Source organism: Cicer arietinum, chromosome 4 (assembly GCF_000331145.2).
Source record: "Cicer arietinum cultivar CDC Frontier isolate Library 1 chromosome 4, Cicar.CDCFrontier_v2.0, whole genome shotgun sequence".
NCBI lineage: Eukaryota > Viridiplantae > Streptophyta > Magnoliopsida > Fabales > Fabaceae > Cicer > Cicer arietinum.
Genome location: NC_021163.2, coordinates 2,676,086 through 2,695,091, shown reverse-complemented (window position 1 = coordinate 2,695,091; position 19,006 = coordinate 2,676,086). Strand labels below are relative to the sequence as shown.

At 31.8% G+C, this 19,006-nt stretch overlaps 3 protein-coding genes across 4 annotated transcripts in view; 1 reads left to right on the top strand and 2 right to left on the bottom strand.

Moving 5' to 3' along the window:
- The window catches only part of LOC101514884 (CASP-like protein 5B3), a 4,263-nt gene extending 429 nt beyond the window's left edge, over positions 1-3,834 (bottom strand). Inside the window, 4 exon segments of the mRNA XM_027333258.2 lie at positions 1-5; positions 8-100; positions 212-344; positions 3,507-3,834. The exon segment at positions 1-5 is cut by the window's left edge and continues 429 nt beyond it. Coding sequence (XP_027189059.1) covers positions 1-5; positions 8-100; positions 212-344; positions 3,507-3,691 — 416 coding nt within the window. The 5' untranslated portion in view covers positions 3,692-3,834.
- Positions 3,835-11,592: 7,758 nt separating this feature from the next.
- LOC101514560 (uncharacterized) lies at positions 11,593-13,958 on the top strand. The gene is made up of 5 exons (XM_004495256.3): positions 11,593-11,780; positions 13,015-13,138; positions 13,232-13,321; positions 13,453-13,551; positions 13,642-13,958. The coding sequence occupies exons 1-5, from the start codon at positions 11,713-11,715 to the stop codon at positions 13,741-13,743; spliced, it is 483 nt and encodes a 160-aa protein (XP_004495313.1). The 5' UTR covers positions 11,593-11,712; the 3' UTR covers positions 13,744-13,958.
- Positions 13,959-15,299: 1,341 nt separating this feature from the next.
- LOC101514244 (uncharacterized) lies at positions 15,300-18,115 on the bottom strand. Of its 2 annotated transcripts, none has more exons than XM_073367804.1 (2): positions 17,888-18,115; positions 15,300-17,717 (listed from the first exon to the last, which is right to left on the bottom strand). In XM_073367804.1, the coding sequence occupies exon 2, from the start codon at positions 17,603-17,605 to the stop codon at positions 15,578-15,580; it is 2,028 nt and encodes a 675-aa protein (XP_073223905.1). In that variant the 5' UTR covers positions 17,606-17,717; positions 17,888-18,115; the 3' UTR covers positions 15,300-15,577. The 2 variants fall into 2 exon arrangements, with proteins under 2 accessions (XP_073223905.1, XP_004495312.1); XM_004495255.4 differs by having other exon boundaries at positions 15,300-17,594; positions 17,888-18,114.
- Positions 18,116-19,006: the final 891 nt, after the last annotated feature.

The window sequence follows — 19,006 nt, the reverse complement described above, 5'->3', positions numbered from 1 at the left end:
GGCATTCCTCTCCAAAACTGCAATGTCCTAGGTCATTAAAGTACAAAACTGCGATACCAGCCGAGGAAGATGCTGCAGCTAGAGATAGTGTGGCTGTTACCTGCGGACGGTGGTCAAGAAAATTGTAAATAAAAAATCATGATTTTAGAACTCTTATTACTGTATGTAAAAAAACCAATTAGTCAGAGTGAAGGTTTTGGCAGAGGCTAACCCAATCTCCAACCAGATAAAGGCTAACTAGGACATGATTGTGGAGGACTTTCTTTCTCACCACGGCGTACGCGTCCAATAAAGCAAGCACAAAACTCCAAATGGCTTGTAATCCCATTGAAGCTATCAAGTAACTGCAATACAAATGGAACAGTCAGCATTATGTGATTCCATATAAATTCGAGCATGCTATATGGGAAAAAAAGTTCATTATATATGTGTTATATGTGTAAATTTCTAGACTACAATATTGATGGTAAAACAGTTCATCCTATACTTATTTTCATTACTATATGGGAATAAAATAACATATAAATGAAACAAAACAAAATTGATATTATGCAGTTATCTCACACTCCACCAGTGTTTAACCGAAGAATATTTGGCCACAACACCTTTCCCCTTTTTGCCTCTACGTCCAAGTTTCGTTACATTCTCAACTGAGCTTATTTCCTTTTATATCATTTTCAGTTTCATTTCCTCAATTTTTAACATCTGAGCATACATTAGTTAAGAAAAAGGGATTTATAATTGACACAAAAATAGAGGCTATTTAGCAACTGGGAAGAAGGTGTCATTGTAATTAAGACTAAAGTTCTGAGTAAATCCTTGCGCTATAAGATGAGCTTTCAAAGGATTCACTTTACCGTTAGGTCGTCTTTGACAGTGAAAACCCATTGATAGCTTGTGGAGAGAATGTGGAACAAGTGCTCTCTGGGACAGTTTTAGGAATAACTTTAGATGACAAAACATAGTGGGAGGATTGTAAATCATGAAAGCTAAAAAAATTACTGATGGGACAAGGATGACAAGTAGAATGTATATTTTTAGAATTAGAATTTGGCTTAGGCAAAAATCAACTAAAAATCTAGTTCAAGTGGTGAGGAAAAAGTCATATTTTTAGCCGATATGAAATCTCAACAACTCCCTCACCCCCAGCACGAGACATCTAAAGTGTAGACAAATGCGAGTGGCCTAATAACATATCTAGATTAGATTTTACTATCATCTTAGAATTTGGACTAGGGCTAATTCAAACCCTGGAAGCTAGCCCAAGTGGTGAGGATTATCCAAGCCTTATAAACACTAATCTAGTGAATAGTGATATCTCTAGTCGACATGGGATTTCAACACATACCTTAGAGACACTAATAAGTAAGTCAGCAAGAGATTTAAGCAGGTCGGGATTAGGATGAATGGCCTGATTATGAAACAGTGACAACTTCCAGAGACACATTATAAGGATGATGATGAGTAAAAAGTGGACAGAGAAAAGACTGCAATGATTGGGAAGAAGTTGCTACTTGTTGAGAAATTGGAAGTTGAGGAACGGAGACCAAATTACTCAAGTAAAGAACTGGTAAGACGTGATATATGGCGTTTAGTTAGACCCGTGTAATACGGAGTATCCTCGAACTTGGATGACACAAAGATGATGAAGAGCAGAGGACTTTATTGCAGCACATAGAGGATGGAAGTTGAACCTGCAGCAATCACTCATACTGTATATGGAAAGATTCAGCAAAATGGATTATGGAACCATTGAGAGTACAGATAAGCTGACTAATTTAAATTTGGTTGGTTAAAAGAGTAACATGGAATGAAAAGGACCTAGTTCAATGTTAAAAACAGAATGAGAAAGACACGCTAAAGGATTAACAGTATAGACTATGGGACTGAGAAAGATATTGAGTGAACAGTCATTAATTAAAGATACTCCTTATAACTCACCATCTAATAAATTGCTATGTTTTCTCTCACAGAGCTTGAAAATGCAAAAGAAATAAGATCTTTTTGAGACTTGGAAGAGTCAAAATTTGGTTCAAGATTCACAGTAGTTGGTAATTACTTTACAAGTTGTAGAGATGGGAAGCACCTAAAAATACACAAATAAAACAGATACAAACAGCATCAAGCACAAACCACCAAAATTTGAACATTAGAGGGAAGAAAAGACCATTGTTATGTAAACAATAAGGGAAGTGGCATGCGACCACTTAAACAGGACTGAGGCATCGATGAGCAGGCTGCAACTGACGGTGTCGAAATTTGACACCAGGATGGCGGCACATGGCTTTCATGCATGGGCATGATTATGAGGAGGGGTGCATGATGAATTCCAGCAATAATGTTCTTAGACACAGCTAGATCGGAGTGTCTTCAGGACATAGATACAGCTGGGAGAAAAGTTACACGGAAATAATGACACCATTTTGGACAGAAAAACATAGAAGCAGGATCAAACCCTCACTGAACCATCTGGAGAATACAGCAGGAAGGTAATTGAGTTGGTATATTCAGCATAGTATGGTTATATTTGTGTATACCAATTATCTTAGTTGAAGTGTGTAATTACAAGTTACAAATACTCTAAATCCTATACTTCCAATGCTACTTGATTCCAATTCTAAAATAACCAATGCCAATAGTATGTGAATTCCAACAATGTTAAGAAGCTCTGAGGGGCAGGATGAACTATGAAGAGAGAAGTGGAAAATGAATATCATGAACATGTCCACTAATAAATCTAACTAGGTATGATACAGCACACCCAATGTATAATCTGTTGCAACAAAGTCAATCATCTCATGTCCTAGACTCCATATTGTTCAGTGTATATACATGTTTTACATGGTGGGTAGGTCAAAATCTTCAAGTACAACTATTGGAAAAAATCCAAGTCCCACGTTGAAAAAGATTAGGACAGAAAATAGTTTATAAAGAGTGACACTCCTCATTTTCCAAATTGGTTTATAAAAGATAAACTAGGTCCAATATTAGAACCTGATTTAAAAGATGCATCCTAGTAAAATAATGTTTTCAGTGCAGCAGTTGACCTAACGTGGAGAAGATATTATTCCCATTCCCATTATCCTCACAACTATGAATATCCTTTGATTACTATCCTTCTCTTAGACAAATAACTTCAGAAGCTGATTTTGCTAATCCAACTAATCTGACAGTGTTTGTTCAATTACTCTTATGAAAACAGAAAACCTATATTCAATACAACTCATTAGTGAATTTTTATACAACATACATTTGATTCAGTCATGTCAAAATTATGATTCACTACATTGTAGGATCCAAAAATTAGCTTCATGGATATCAAAACTCCTCAACAATCATGCCACATTCCCATAACACATTAAAAAAACGAAATTGACTCATGTGCATACATCCACATATGGAAACTAAAACAATTGAATAAATATGGGTTTTGAGAATTTAACAGCCTACAACAAAATCACACACCAAAAGAGACAAATGCATCGAAAAAAAACATGTTCAATTACCAAAAGGCCGTAATATTAAAGAAACTTGGTGTGGTAGCCATGGAAGCAATTGACCCTGCGGCAAAAATGAATTGTGACATCCTCAGAGCCAAACCAAGAACAGTACCTGGTGTACCAGCAAAATCCTTCATATTTCTCACCAAATCAATGAAATTGCTAGATTCTTCACAACTAAAGTTGAACATCCATCTTCAGATTTGAGCCAAAAAAAGCAGAAGAAAATCACAAGGCAAGACCTTTAACATCCACTTCAACTATAAATTCCAAAACACCAAAGAACCATTAAAACAAAGGCAAGTAATAGATACCAAGATGGAAAAAGAAGACAAATTGGTGAAGCTACGAGAAAATTGGAATCTGAGGTGAGCATAAAAACCAAGCAAAAAGAACGAAAAGGTAAAAAGGAAAAGATGAAATAATAGAAAATTAAGGTTATTAGAGTCAAATATGTGACCAAACAAAAACAGAAACCACAACCTTACCTTGTGTTGGTTGGTTGCTTGCTTGCAATTGCACGATCCTTGGAATATTATTCTTTTGAACTATGAAAGTGACTCACCAACACGGGTCTACCCCACAATTGCGTGCAGCTTATTATTTCCATAAATGTGTGTGTCACCAATGTTTACTTTCTTCGTATATTTTTATCGAAACTGTTTTCAGTTTCAGTCCATCTTCCACAATTGGAGTTTTTATTTTTATTAATTTTGACTTTTGGTTTTTAATTTTTGTATAATCTTTCAATTTTTCCTTCAAAAAAATTATCTTAAAAAAAAAAGGTGCATTTTAGTAAAAAATTACAATAAAGTTGGTACATAATACATATATACATACATCTTGTTGACTTTTGACTTAACCCATTTAACAATTGTAATCCAAATAAATGAGGGATTAATCTGAGTTTTTTAAATGACTTGTAACAACTCATATCAAAATATAAAGAAAACACATTAAAAAGATTATATTACTTTTGGGTTTTATTGAAAGAAATATTTTTTATTAATTTATTTTTCCATTTTTTTTATTCTTTAAACATCAATTATAAATGCTAAGATTTACCTATATTTTAAAGAAAAATTTATGTGTATTTCTTTAGATGAAATTTTTACTTATTTTTTTATCACAATTTAACATAAAGACGTGTATTCGATAATGTAAATAAAATTATTTTAAATTTTAAATTCAACTTACGAATTTCGTCCATTTGTAATTGTTTTTCCTCTTTCCAAATCCACTTATAAGACAGTGCAACATCTCATGCCCTTACTAATTGGACAGTTTTTAGAGTTAAGAGAACAAACTGAATTTAAATGGTTTTTTCTCATCTAATATTAGTTTTTCATGTGGGAAAAAGATATAAATATGTTTGTGTTTATACATAGACTCTATACACAAAGTGATGGACATGACGGTTAAAATAAATAAAAAAGTCATAAGTGACATTTATTCGTATTGTATCTGGATGTGATCGATTAATTAGTTAATACAAAAAAAAATGAGTATTTTATAACTTAATTTAATCATTGATCAATTAAATTTTGTTATGAACATATTTTGCAAAAAAATAAAAAAAATAAAAATATATTATTATGATTATTGACTTAGAGAGGTATTAGAATAGAGAATAATTTAAAAAGCATAAAAGAGTGTCATATGCGAGGATTACTCACATTACAAAACTTTCATATGCTTTACATAATACATATAAAAAAGTTTACTTCAGTTATAAGAAAATACGAGAATAACTCCTCCAACTAACCTCCTAACCTCTCAATAACCATAAAGTTATAATCCATTATTAACAATTTATCCACCTTGGATGAACTTTATGCTACAGAACTCATAAGATCTTCAAGCAATGCTTAAACTTCATATTTGACAGAGCCTTTGTCAGCATGACAACTAGATTATCACTGGTCTTAATCTTCTCTTAAGATGCATCTCTTTTGTAATAACTTCCCTCATCAAATAAAGATTAATATTTATATGTTTAGTTCTTTCATGATATACTTGGTTTCTAGCTAAGTGAATATCACTTTAACAATCACAAAACACATTTGGAACCACTTGTTCTTCTATCAAACTTGTCATTCCTGTCATCCAAATTTTCTCATTTATTGTCTCGGTAACAATAATAAACTCAGCTTTTGTAGTTGGTAGGGATACCATATGCTGAAGATTGCACTTATAACTCACAATTTTAACATAGAACTTGTAAACACAACATGCTAATGATCTTGTGGTGTTAAGACATCCTACATAATATAAATCTACAAAACCAATTACTTTATTAATGTTATCTTCATGTCTTGAATAAAGTATACCAACCTCAATTGTACCCTAAAGGTATCTAAACACCCACTTTATAGCTTTCCAAAGCATCTTTCCTGGATTTCACATATACCTGTTGACCAAACTCATGGCATAAGACAAATCAGGTTGTCGACAAATCATTGCTTACATGATGCCTCAATCTACATTTGCATATGAAAATTTCTTCATATATGAGATTTCTTCATTAGATTTAGGTGAATAATGCTTTGAAAGCTTAAAATGTTGAGCTATAGGTGTCAAGGTTGCCTTTGATTTATCCATGTTGAATCTCCTCAACACTTTAACTATGTAATCCTTTTGTGTTATCAAAAGAGTTCCCCTTGATCTATCCCTGATAATTTGTATCCCCAGGATTTCACTAGCAGCTCATATATCTTTCATTTCAAATTCTCTTTCAAGCATCACATTCACCTTTTTAATATCCTCGTTGCTTTTGCAAGTAATCAACATGTCATCTACATAGAGCAATAGATGGACAATATCATTATATATGGTTTCCTTCAAGTACATCGTATTCACACCTTTTAAAGCCATTCTCCAAAATGAAGGTGTCAAACCTTTTGTAACAATGTATAGGGGAATATTTTAGGCCACAAAGAGATCTTTTAAGCAAGCAAAAGTCGTCTTTTTCACCCTCTTTAATAAACCCCTCTGGTTGAGTCATGTGAATTTGCTCCTCAAGTTTACCATGTAAGAAGGCAATTGAACTAGAATGAATACTCACAAGAAAGAGAAGTTTGAATTGTGACCCTTTTAAAATTTAGTTCCTACACTTTAATTGATGTTTTACTCAAGATTAAACTTGGTAACTAAAAGATGATTAGTAATCTCTTAACTGACTAGAACGTCTCGACAGTTCATGTGAAGTTAAGAAGTTGTAAATAAAATTAATAATAGTGAAGTGTAATTTGCACGTGCAAATAGTTAATAAAAAGTATAGAAAGAACACACACACAAAGTATATTGATTCACCCAACTCGGGCTAGTCCAGTTCTCACAACCATAAGATTTTCACTATATTCTTCAAAACTATAATGTTATCCTTCACACTTATTCTCTTGATCACACCTTGATTTTCACTATAAAAGACAAACTAGTCCTTGTTTGGACACATATGAAAAATACATCCAAAGTCAACGACCCATTCTTGATGAACTTTTCCTTCTGAAGCACACATTACATCAACACTCTCATATCCTTTTGAAACAACATCAACACCACCACATTGATTTATTTGTTTCCTATGCTTTTTCTTTCTTTTGTATTATAGACACTCTTTTTTGAGATGTTCCTCACTTCCACAAATGAAGCATTTCTTTGTCATGCTCTCCTTTGATTTGGATTTTGATATTTTCTTGCTTTTTGATTCTTTCTTTTATGATATGCCTCTTGTATACAATCCTTCACTAGTTTGATATCTCTTTTTGTCATACCTTATTTTCAACTCCTTTGAAAGCAAAGCATACTGCACCTTCTCCAATGATAATGTATCCCTGCCATAAATGAATGTGTTTGAGAGAGTATCAAATTCACTTGATAGTGATATAAGTAATAACAATGTTTGGTCTTCATCATCTATCTTGATTTCAATGTTCTCCAAATCAATAATGATTTTGTTGAAATCATCCAAATGATTCTCCAAAATATGTCATTCTAACATCTTAAAGGTGTATAATTTATGTTTCAAGTATAACCTATTAGCCAAATATTTGGTAAAATACAAGTTTTCTAGTTTGAGCCAAATGACAGCAACATTTTTCTCCTTTGAAACCTCCCTAAGCACTTTGGCACCAAGGCGTATAGTTAATGCATTGTGTTTTGTCCTGGATGTTTTTATTCTTCTTATCAAATAGTGTGCTGGATAATTTAGTTTCACCAAGCAATGCATCTTCAAGTCCTTGTTGAACCAAGAACACCCTCATCTTCAATCTCCATAGACTGAAATCGTTTTTTTCGTGAACTTATCGATATCAGACTGCATATAACTTAACCCAATCTTCTTTTATGAAGAACTCCTTGAATTCTCCAACTAGTGCTGATGTGGACCAACCCTACATGAAGGCTAATGAGTTTTAAGAACTAGAAGCGAAATGACCATTGACTAGAGGGAATGCTAGGAAACTAAAAGAACAATTAGAGAAACAAGTTGTTAATTTTCTTAGTCTTAAGACCTATGAAAAGATTGATCCACATTATATTAATCTTTTGATCATAGAAATATCTTAAGACTTAATTTTAATTTTGGGATGTAATAATCATACCCTATAATTAGGAATTATGTTGACTTGTGTGTGCCTAAATATTTGGTAGCTTAGGTACAATGTCATTAGTTGTGTGTAGACTAGATACCATGTTATTTTGTGTTAAGCTATATGTGCCTTTTTTTTAAAGTGCTTTTGTGCATAATCACTTTTTAGCAGCACTTATATTTTCAGATTTTTCTCTGCCTATTTGAATTCATCTCATTTTTCTAATCAACTTAGGCTTTTGAATTTTCAGAATCGGACTTGTATGGAAGAAATAACTTCAAAATCAAATTTGCAAGTGAAATTTGAGATCAAACAATTGCAAGTGAAAAAGATGATGTAGCTGAAATTCAGATTTTTTTTTCTGCGTTTTTTTTTTTCAGCTCAATTTTCAAATTTCACCACAAATAAAATAAATAATCACAAAACTAAACCTTCTCACACATATTATAACACTTATAAACAACCAACAACTCAAGATTGAACAAGATTTGAAACAAAAATGAAACTAAAATTTCAAATATCTCAAGAACACAAAATACTAAAATAGAAATTAAAAACAAAAATTACCACTTAATGGGAGACTTTGAATACCACATGATATGGATTTGAGTGTTTCCATATGATTTGAAAGATCTAACTAAGTGATATTTTCAAACAAAGTACCAAATAAAATGAAAAACACAAAAAAGACAATATGGAGAAGGAATGAAATGGTAGAAATCGTCACACTCCACAACAAGGAATGATAAGATCAAGATAGAATCACTACAAGAGTAGGAGGCTCTTGATAAAATCCAAATTTGGTTCAAAGAAGAACCCTATAGAGCATTTCTCTAATATCACACTAAGTGTTTTCTTCTTTCAAAAAGTCTCTCTATGTATTATATTAAAAAGACATATATAGTCTAACACAAAATAACATGGTACCTAATCTACACACAACTAATGACATTGTGCCTAAGTTACCAAATATTTAGGCACACACACAAGTCAATATAATTCCTAATTATAAGGTATGTTTATTACATCCCAAAATTAAAGTTAAGTCTTAAGATATTTTTATGACAAAAAAATTAATATAATGTGGATCAATCTTTTCATAGGTATTTAAGACTAAGAAAATTAACAACATGTTTATCTAATTGTTCTTTTAGCTTCCTAGCCTTCCCTCTAGTCAATGGTCATTCCGCTCCTAGTTCTTGAAACTTATTAGCCTTCATGTAGGGTTGGTCCACATCAAGTACTCTGATACCAATCTGTTATGAATAGAGCTGTCAAAAAAGCCCTCAACTACTAGGCCTCCTATAAAAATAATTTTTTTTTTAAATCTCGGCCCATTATTTCATGGGCTTAAGAGAGGAGACTTATAAGCTCCCAATATTTTAATAATATTGAGATTTTTTCTTGAAAATTTTTTAAAATTTATTTTTTTCTCAAAGACTTTTGTGAGAAAATAAATAAAAAATTCTCGAAAAAAATTGATATTTTTTCTCGAATAAAAAAAAATCAAAAAAAAATTAAAATTTTTTTATCGGTGAAAACATCGAAAAAAATTGATTTTTTTTTTGAAAACTTGGACCTATAGACCCACTATGCCCACAAAATTTTAAGGGACTGAAACTTACTTTTTGGGGACCTTTTAAATTATAAAACTTTTTTTCCCTCTAACATGTGAGTTGAGGCCAATAATTAGGAGGTTTGTCAAATTGACAACTCTAGTTATAAATAGAACAATTTAGAAACAATAAAAGAATGTCATATGAGAAAAAGGGTTATTCTCGTTGTCAATTAAATCACAATACAAGTTTTTTATATGTTTTACAAAATATCTCTGAAAGATGTTACATTCGACTATAAGGAAATAAGAGAATAACTTCTCCAACTAACCTCTTAACTTCTCAACAACCATAAAGTCCTAATACACTATTACTCTCTAAATTATTAAATAAATAATATAATTAATTAAGTATATACACAAATGTTCAGAAGAAAAAACTAATCTGCAAATTGCAATAAATACATTGAAGGCCACTAGTTGTCTGTCACTTACGTTACATTAAAAAATCCAACCTACTGCCATCTTACTTTAGATATATAATTCATTGCATTCTTCTCACATTCAAGTATCAGTAGAAAAGGAATTATGTACACCTCCCCAAGGAAAGGAAAATTATATTTTCTTTTTTGTAAACTGAAGTTTAGATAATCATTGAGTGTGTTCATGATAAGAAAGAAAAATATGATATAAATTATTGGTATTTAGTATTTGATGAATCAATTTAAGATAATAAATTAATTATAATTTTATTATATTAGTTTCTTTAGTTAAAAATTTATCTTTAATATTAGTTAGGTTTAAAATCGACATGATATGATAAGAAAAACATAATCTACTTAATTATTATTATAAAATAAAATTTAAAATATTATAAATATATATTAGTAAAAACTAGAATGAAAAATTGATTAATATTTAAAAATTATTTTATATTGTCGGGATGATATTTAATATTATTACTATTAAAGTTTAATTAATATGCATTGTCGTTGTAAAAAAAAATTTACACTAGCATACTAAGAGCCGTCAATTAAGCTCAGAAGCCCCTCTTAAAAAAATTATTTACTAAACACATTAATATTAGGTCTCTTGTTGAAATAATTTTTTAAAACTCCAACTCATTATTTCATTATTTTTTGTGATGGTCTCATGGAATCAATGTTTTGTAATTTTAGATTTTTTTTTTTATAAATATTTTTTAAATTTATTTTTATTAGAAAAATATGAATTAGAAAAATATGAATTTTCTCAGAAAAAAATTTTAAATCATTTTTTTCTCATAATTTTTTGCGAAATAAATAAATAAATAAACTTTTTCTAAGAAAAAGTCGAGTCTTTTTTTCTCAAATCATAAAAAAATTATCGATATTTTATTTTGAAAAAAAATTCGAAAGATAAATTTAAGAGAGGAGGTTCGTAGACCCAATATTTTATTAAAATTGAGATTTTCTCTTGGCAAACTTTTGAAATTTATTTTTCTTGAAAAAGTATTGAAAAATATTCAAAAATATCTTTTTCTTTGAAAAATTTTAAATAATTTTTTTCTCCAAAAAATTGTGACAAAATTTATAATGAAAAATTCAAAATAAATCGATTTTTTTTTCTCAAATTAAAAAAATTTGATAAAAAATTGTAAATATTTTTTTTTAAATCAAAAAAATTATTTATTAAAAAATATAGTCAAAATTTTAAAAAAAAATTGATTTTTTTTTTGAAAAAGTATGAATTTTTTTTTGAAAATGTATGAAATTTTTTTTGAAAATGTATGAAATTTTTTTACCTCTCCAACATATAGTCTATAGTCTAAGGTCAAAAATTAATAAACTTGTTAAAATGACATCTCTAATGGCAATATGTGAAAATTATTTACACGGATCATGTATATATAATAATGCTTATTTTAATTTAATTATACTATAAAATAAAATGATGCTTATTTTAAGATTTTTGGTTCCGATTAGTCGACAGCAAAGGCAAACACAAATTGAGCAAAGTGCGACTCTTTCTCTCTCTCTCGCAACAGCGATAACTGCGACTGAGTGACCGAAGCGAGAGAAAGAGAAAAATGGGGTTCTTCTCCTTTCTGGGCCGTGTCCTCTTTGCTTCCCTCTTCATCCTCTCCGCATGGCAGATGTCAGTTCTCTCTCTCTCTCAGATCCATTCATTTTTTCTTCACATTCCTGCAAAAACTTATCCTTTATTGTTTCTTTCTATTGTTTTTTCGTTTTTCTGCATCTGGGTTTTTTCATTCAGATTTGAGTTTTCTATTCAAGATACTCGTAGATAGAATTCGATCCACAATTCTCATTGTTAAATTATGCTTTTTTAATTTTATTAGTAAAGAATAGAATAATTCTCTTTGCCACTTCTTTTTTTTTATGTGAATTATTGATTCATTATTTTTTTATTATGCTGACATGTTTTGTTTTTTGTGTTATTTTGTCAACATAAATATTCTTATGCTATTGCAATTACAACTATCAATCAATTCAGTCCTGATATCTTAAGTTGCTCTTTAATTCATGATGGGTTTTATTGTTGTTTTTCCTTTTAAGTTGCCTCCTTCAAATTATTGAGGATTGCTTTTAATTACTTAGAGTTGATATCATGTTAGGCATAGACCGTGAGCTTACACATTTAAATCTTCAATTATCAAGCTACTTTTATATGTCCTGAGCTGATAGAAAACATTTCAAGTTTCCTTTTTCTCTTTACTGTTATTGTGAAAGTCCTGGTGTTCACTTATGAATTTCAATGTTGTCAAATAACTAAGTTTTAACAAACTGTTATTATTCTGCAATATGTGATTTTGTACAATGAGTTGTCAAATAGCAGCTATAGCACTGTAATGTAGTGGAATTTGAGAAAACTGTTTCTTTCTACGTTCTGGAATTGACAAAATTGATGAATTATGCGGTCTTCGTTGTATAAGAGGTTTTTTTGACTATATTGGTGGGTGGATAGAGTAGAATATAAGAGGTTTGTAGAAGCCTAGCTGCGTTTTGAAATGTGACTGAATAAGAGCTCAGGGAGCTGGATTTTCATTGGTATTTGGTACATAATGAATTGTATTGCTCTGATACTATGTCTTGGAGACTTGTTACTCAGAATGTGTTTTTGTAGTAAGCTTCAGCTTTTTCTGCAGTTAAGGTTATTACTTTACTTTGTACTATTTTGCTTAGAAGTGGATCACTATACCTGCGTTGATGTTTATGAATGTGCTTTGTTTGTGTATCATATACCTTTTTTTGACAAGATTTTAGCATATCGAATGTTGCATTGCTATTGTACTTTTTAATTAGCTAACGATATTATTGAAGCAACATTTAGTACTTTCTTATTTATATAGAATGTTGTATGTTGCCAGGTTTAATGAATTTGATGCCACTGGTGGACCCTTTTCAAAGGAGTTGATTCCCAAGCTCACGGTTGTGAGGAGAAATTTATCCTCCAAATTGGGGGTAGCTATACCAGATATTGATGTAGCTTACGTATGGCTATCTTTTCTCCTATTATGGGTTTTTCTGAATGGAACTCAATTTTTTTGCTTGTATTTGGCTTTCTGATTAAAATTTTCATTACAGGTTCGGCAAGTTGTTGCCACTATCATATTTCTAAAGGGAGTTGGAGGAATTCTATTTGTGTTTGGCAGCACATTTGGATCATTTCTTTTGGTAATGGCTTCCCCACTTAGTTGAAGAATGAATAGACATTGCCATTTTTCAAATATACTTTTCATGTTTTGATAGTCTTTTGGTCATAAAATATTATAATACAAACTGAGCTTTTCCTCTTTGCTTTGTAGCTTTCGCATCTGGCGCTTACTACTCCCATTCTGTATGATTTCTACAACTATAGACCTACGAAGCCTGAATACGGTTTACTGCTAAATGAGTTCATTCAGGTACATGCAAACTCTTGCTATTTTCTATGTTTCTGGCTGATGGTTTTGTCTTTGTGACAATCTGATAAATGTGTCCACTTTTGGTTGCAGAACACAGCACTTTTTGGTGCATTGCTATTTTTTGTAGGAATGAAGAACTCAATTCCCAGAAAACAGTTCAGGAAGAAGACCCCAAAAACAAAAACAGGATAGAAATTAGAAAGATATGTATCTGTTTCCTTAAAATAGGTTGTCAAATTGATGGGTTGCTATGTTTTGGAATAGTTAGTTAAAACTTTTTAATATTATTGTTTATGTTCATTGGAACATAATTTGATTATGGATGTGGTTGAGATTTCTGTTACATTTGTGTTGTACTTCCGGCTAAGAATAGCTATCAAGAAAGCTTTGTTAGATTTGCTTGCTAATCTCGCAATGTTTTATTCAGTTCAATTAGTTTTATGCATGGGGTGTTATTTAATAAATTATAGAAAAATACTATTCTGATGTTTAGTAGGGAGTCAAGATGCTCTCAATTTTAAAAGAAATGGACATCTCAATTGCTATGGTTTTGGTGTATAAATGTTCACGAATTTTGAAATTGTCTTTATATCACTTATATACCCAAAAATCGTTGTGCCGAATATTTCAATTCCTTTGGAGAAATGAAGAGTGTCTTTAGTGAAGCCTAAACTTTTGGCGTGTTTGGAGACCTTACTTTCTCAAGATGCCACCTGTGGATTCTCAAATATTATCACGCAGTGCATGCTGCAGCAAGTTCATGACAAATGAAAAGCATTGGATTATGGACCTGATGCCACTACAGCTTCAATGATGAAAGGTTTAGTGTGTTTGGGATTCTCTCTATTTCTCAAATAAAATGGAGAACTCTATACTATGATTTTTGGTGTACAAGTGCGTATATTTCTAGAAATTGTGAGATGTATTTTGTATAATTTAATCTTTATAAGATATTAGCAATGGAGAGGATCATGATCCGTCTACCTACCTCTTCGATACATTCTTTTTAATTTGTAGCTTCATGAATTTACATAAAACCTATATTAGGATGTGAGATTGGCAAGATTATAAAATTTTCGTGAGGGACAACATGGGTCCATCAAATATTTATTGTAACCAATCTGTCTTTTAACTTCCAAGCAACGAAAATATGATTTCTTTTCTATGAATGAAAAGTGGACTCAGTTGTGGAAAATGTTGATATTCAGGATTGTATATGATTAATTGATGACTTGAAGTCTCATATATCATTTGTTACTTGCATCGGACTCTGTCTTTCTGGTTATTTCACTTTGGATGAAGAAATTTAATCAATATTTGAGAGGGTCTCTTATATTAAATTGGTGAATGCTCAGCCGCCTTTGATTTTACTTTCCCACCCCCAAATACACTACCAAAAGTTAAAATCCGATAATAAAAAAAAAACCAGAAAATTGAGGGGTTGAATGAGGATTCGACCTATCCAATTTTGGTACACTGGCCCCTCTTGTAGTGGATTGCTTTCGAAACATTGTCATTGCAGAGTCTCTTCAACTACTTAACCTCGAGCTTACTCATTCATTACTTAAGCCTCAATATGTATTCCCTACTAATTTTTATATTATATCTCTAACAAAATATATACATCAGTTGAAGTTTCCAATGGTAGCTAGTATTTTTGTAATTTCCTATGGCCAATTGACAAATTAGAGACTGTCCAAAACCATAAAAACTGATACATAATATTTTATAAATGGCTTCCGTGTAGGTTAATCTGCAGGAGAGTGAAAACAAATTTCACTAAAAGCAATGATGGAAAACTGTGGGAGAAAATTTGAAAACAACAAGAAATTGTCAATAAAAATATTTCTAGTTCAAGAACTAATTGCTCAACCAGTTAATATCGTTCAAAGAGTGGTTAATATTTGACTTGATCAACCACTTGAGCAATAAATAAATTATTCCATAATTGAAAAAAGGAAAAGAAGTTGCTTCCTCTGAGGATTCTTCCTTCACCCTATTTAATTTAAATTCACACTGCAAATAACTAATTCAAGTAGCATAAATTCCAGTCTGAATCATCCTTTGAAGCAACTAGACTGCCTTCATTGGTGCTTACCAACTCAGCGCCAGAAAACATTTCTTTGCCAATGCCATCTATTTCCAATTCCTTATCCTCAGTTTCAGTGAGTCTCACATCATAATTTGGTTTTTCACCTTCATCTACTTCAATATTAACTTGAGTACCTGATACACTATTACTACCACAGTCATTGTCGTTGGCGAGATCTTCTTCATCTGACAAACATCTACAACAGTCAAACTCATCTAGCTCATCAACTTGCCTCATTAACCCTTCCCTCCATGATATCCTCATTAGAGAGGGTGATCCAGTCTCAATTGTAGAACTAGATAACCAAGGATCCTGATCATCCAATTTTTTTGGAAGTTTGCTGAGATCATCAATTGATTCATAAGGCACAGTTAAACAGTCAAATTGGAAACTTGAATTAACTGAATCCTCTAGTGGCAAAGAATTGTTGAGAAGGAAGTTTTCTGATAGAAGAACTTCATTGTATAAATTAAGCTCGGGGTTAAAATGATCTTCCTTTTGATTGTCTGCATGCGCCAGTGACAGTGCAACATGTAAATCTGAACTGGAATCTGACTGTGGAGTTTGAATCACATTTCCACTACCAATTGAATTCAGGGAGAAGGGAGAGTTCTCATCAATGAGATTTTCTGAGCTACCTGCCCTACAACTGTGTGAGGATTTCGGTGAAAACAATATGGAATCAAAAGGTATTTGAAATTCAGAGAGTCTACATGGAGAAATTGAAGAACTCATTTTACTCCTCATACCATTGGTAGCACCAGACAAATCACTGCTGTCACTTCCATTCCAAAAAGTTTTAGAACTATCACATATATTCCAGAAAGATTTTGAACTGGATGATGGTGAAGTACAGGAACCACGGGTTGTGGATTCTCTGAGTGCCTGACTTTGATTTAGCCCAATTTTCTCTCCCTTGTTACGCGGAGAAGAAATCCAATGCACTAAAGCTTCAGTCGGCAAAGGCAACATGGAAGGGCTATCTTTCTTAATAACATCCTTTGTTTTCTTCTCATCAGCATCATCATCAATACTATTAGTAACCATTTTAGCAGAGCTTGAATAGTTCTCTTCGACAGTGAGAATCCCTCTAGGCCTACATTTCCTTTTGTCAGTGACACCAGAAACAATATAGCCTGCACCATAACAAGCAGGCGTTGTTGCTGTTGAAACCAAAGAAGAACCACCTTGTATCTCTGGTGAAAGCGAGTTATGAATTGGTGGTGTTTTACTAATGCTTCTGTTTGGGTTATCCTCCGCCTCCCTAAAAACCATAACATCCAAATGCGGCCCCAAAGCTTTTTTACTCAAAGGAGTCGATTTCACATCTTTGTGTGATGATTTGTGATTGGCAGACTCAACAGCATTATCATTTATCCCTCCAAGGACATCCTCCTTTTGCTTTAACTCCTCCGATGTTGTTAACGGAAATGCAGGTAAATGTTTTCCATGTTCATTCAAAGGAGAACTAAGCTTCGACTTTTGACCAATCTTGGAACCAGATTTCTTACCAGACTGCCACTGGTAAAGACATGGAGGGTTCTTAGCTTTATTTGGTACGAGTGTTTTGGTTTGCACCCCAGCATTATTACCACCCTTTGGAAGATTCTCCTTTGAGGAATTGGACTTAGATTGTTTTAACACAAGTCCATGAGGTGCTGAATTGGGTGTTTTGTTGATATTCTTAGGTCTATTAACAGGGGTTTTGAAAGAGGATGAAGCCAAGAACCTAAGACAACCCTTTGGGACTTCAGCAGAGACAGAAGAAGAAGCGTCACTACTGTTACTGCTGTTAGAAATTCGGTTGAAATCCTGTAAAGGACTTTGAGGACTTCGCCTCTTGTTCGAACATGACTTTGCAACTGTGGTTGTTGGTGTTGGTGGTGGATGCAAATAAGAAGCTTTCTTTGATGAAAATGTTCTACTCATAGTGAGGCATGTATACATACACCTACAATGCATAATCTACATCACATTGAATTGATCTAAAAAAACTACATTCTGTAAAAGCACAAAACACAAAAGGAAACATCACAAAGGTATACAGACAAAAACCCAGCATGCCAGTGAGTTCCTGCTTAAAAAAAGGAGCATTTTTTTTCAATTGAAGAAAGATAGACATGCATAACATAACATAACATATTAGCAATAGTTAATTTAAAAAATTACCCTTTTGAAATGTGGTGATAAATGGGAATTTCAAAATAAAATAAAAAGAAGCATAGAGGAAGAAAGGAAGGTTACCAATGAAACGAGATTGAGAAGGTGAAGAGGCTGTTATCGTCTTGGATCTACAGTGTGGAGCAGCATTTGTTACTGATTTATGGCTGCAGCAACGTTTCAGCAACAATGGATCTGGAACCAGACAACAACTTAGTTCAAGTTCAAATGGAACAAACATAACTACATAACCTTCGGGTTATGTGTGTTTTATTGCTCGCTTTCGTTACGTTTTTTGAAGTTTGAATTTTCTTTACTTTAAATTTTAAAAGTCAGAATATTACGGGTATAAATGTATAATAATAGTCCAATAGGAACCTTCAAAAAATGCTTGGTATAACAAGTGAATTTAACTCTAAGTAAATGAATTATAAATGGAAATTTTATATTCTTTTAATTTCATAATTAATGTCACTTTAATAAAAGAATGTTATAAAATCAATATTATTTTTAATATGATTTTAATTTTTTTAAATTATATGTTTTAATTATTATTTTGTTCGTTACCTATAAAACATCGATTCTATTTTGTATTTATGATAGTGAAAAATATATTAATAGTTAAAAAGGATAATTTGTTAAAATATTTAGCGAAATGTATCACATCTTATTGTGGTGTACTGGTATTGGGTTGACAAGGGTTTTTGTAAAACACCATTGCAATCATTGACAAAATACTACTAACAACTTTATATCCCCAGGATACAACTTGAGATCGAATATCGATCATGTTAAATACAATGATAACAGAGTTTAGATATTCTCAAATAAAGTTATCTAGAAGAAAAATGCACACATTAGAGCTAGTTTGGGATATCATAGTAAATACAATGTTTTTGCAACAACAAAAAAAGGGTGAGAAGGTATTTTGTCAATATTTTACACAATTTTTACTTTTTTACACAAATTTTCCATGCAATTAATCGTAATATTTAGGGTCATACTCACTTTTTCAATCTTCTTTATTTTCATCTCCTCATAAATCCACCAGATGTTTGGAAGATAAGACTAAATGAATAGAATATCGTATAAAAGAAAGGTGATTTTCTTTCAAATGAGTATTAAAATATAAAATTTCAATTATATGTCTTGTTTACTTTTTGTGCCCTAACCCTCGTACACTACTCCCTTTCTCCCTCACTC

What these genes read in the sequence shown, in the direction of transcription:
- LOC101514560 (XM_004495256.3), top strand. Translation starts at nt 11,713, where the DNA reads ATGGGGTTCTTCTCCTTTCTGGGCCGTGTCCTCTTTGCTTCCCTCTTC. An exon ending in ATCCTCTCCGCATGGCAGAT is followed by an intron (nt 11,781 to 13,014) that starts GTCAGTTCTCTC and finishes GTATGTTGCCAG; the next exon opens with GTTTAATGAATTTGATGCCA. An exon ending in CATTTGGATCATTTCTTTTG is followed by an intron (nt 13,322 to 13,452) that starts GTAATGGCTTCC and finishes TTTGCTTTGTAG; the next exon opens with CTTTCGCATCTGGCGCTTAC.
- LOC101514244 (XM_073367804.1), bottom strand. Translation starts at nt 17,605, where the DNA reads ATGCATTGTAGGTGTATGTATACATGCCTCACTATGAGTAGAACATTT.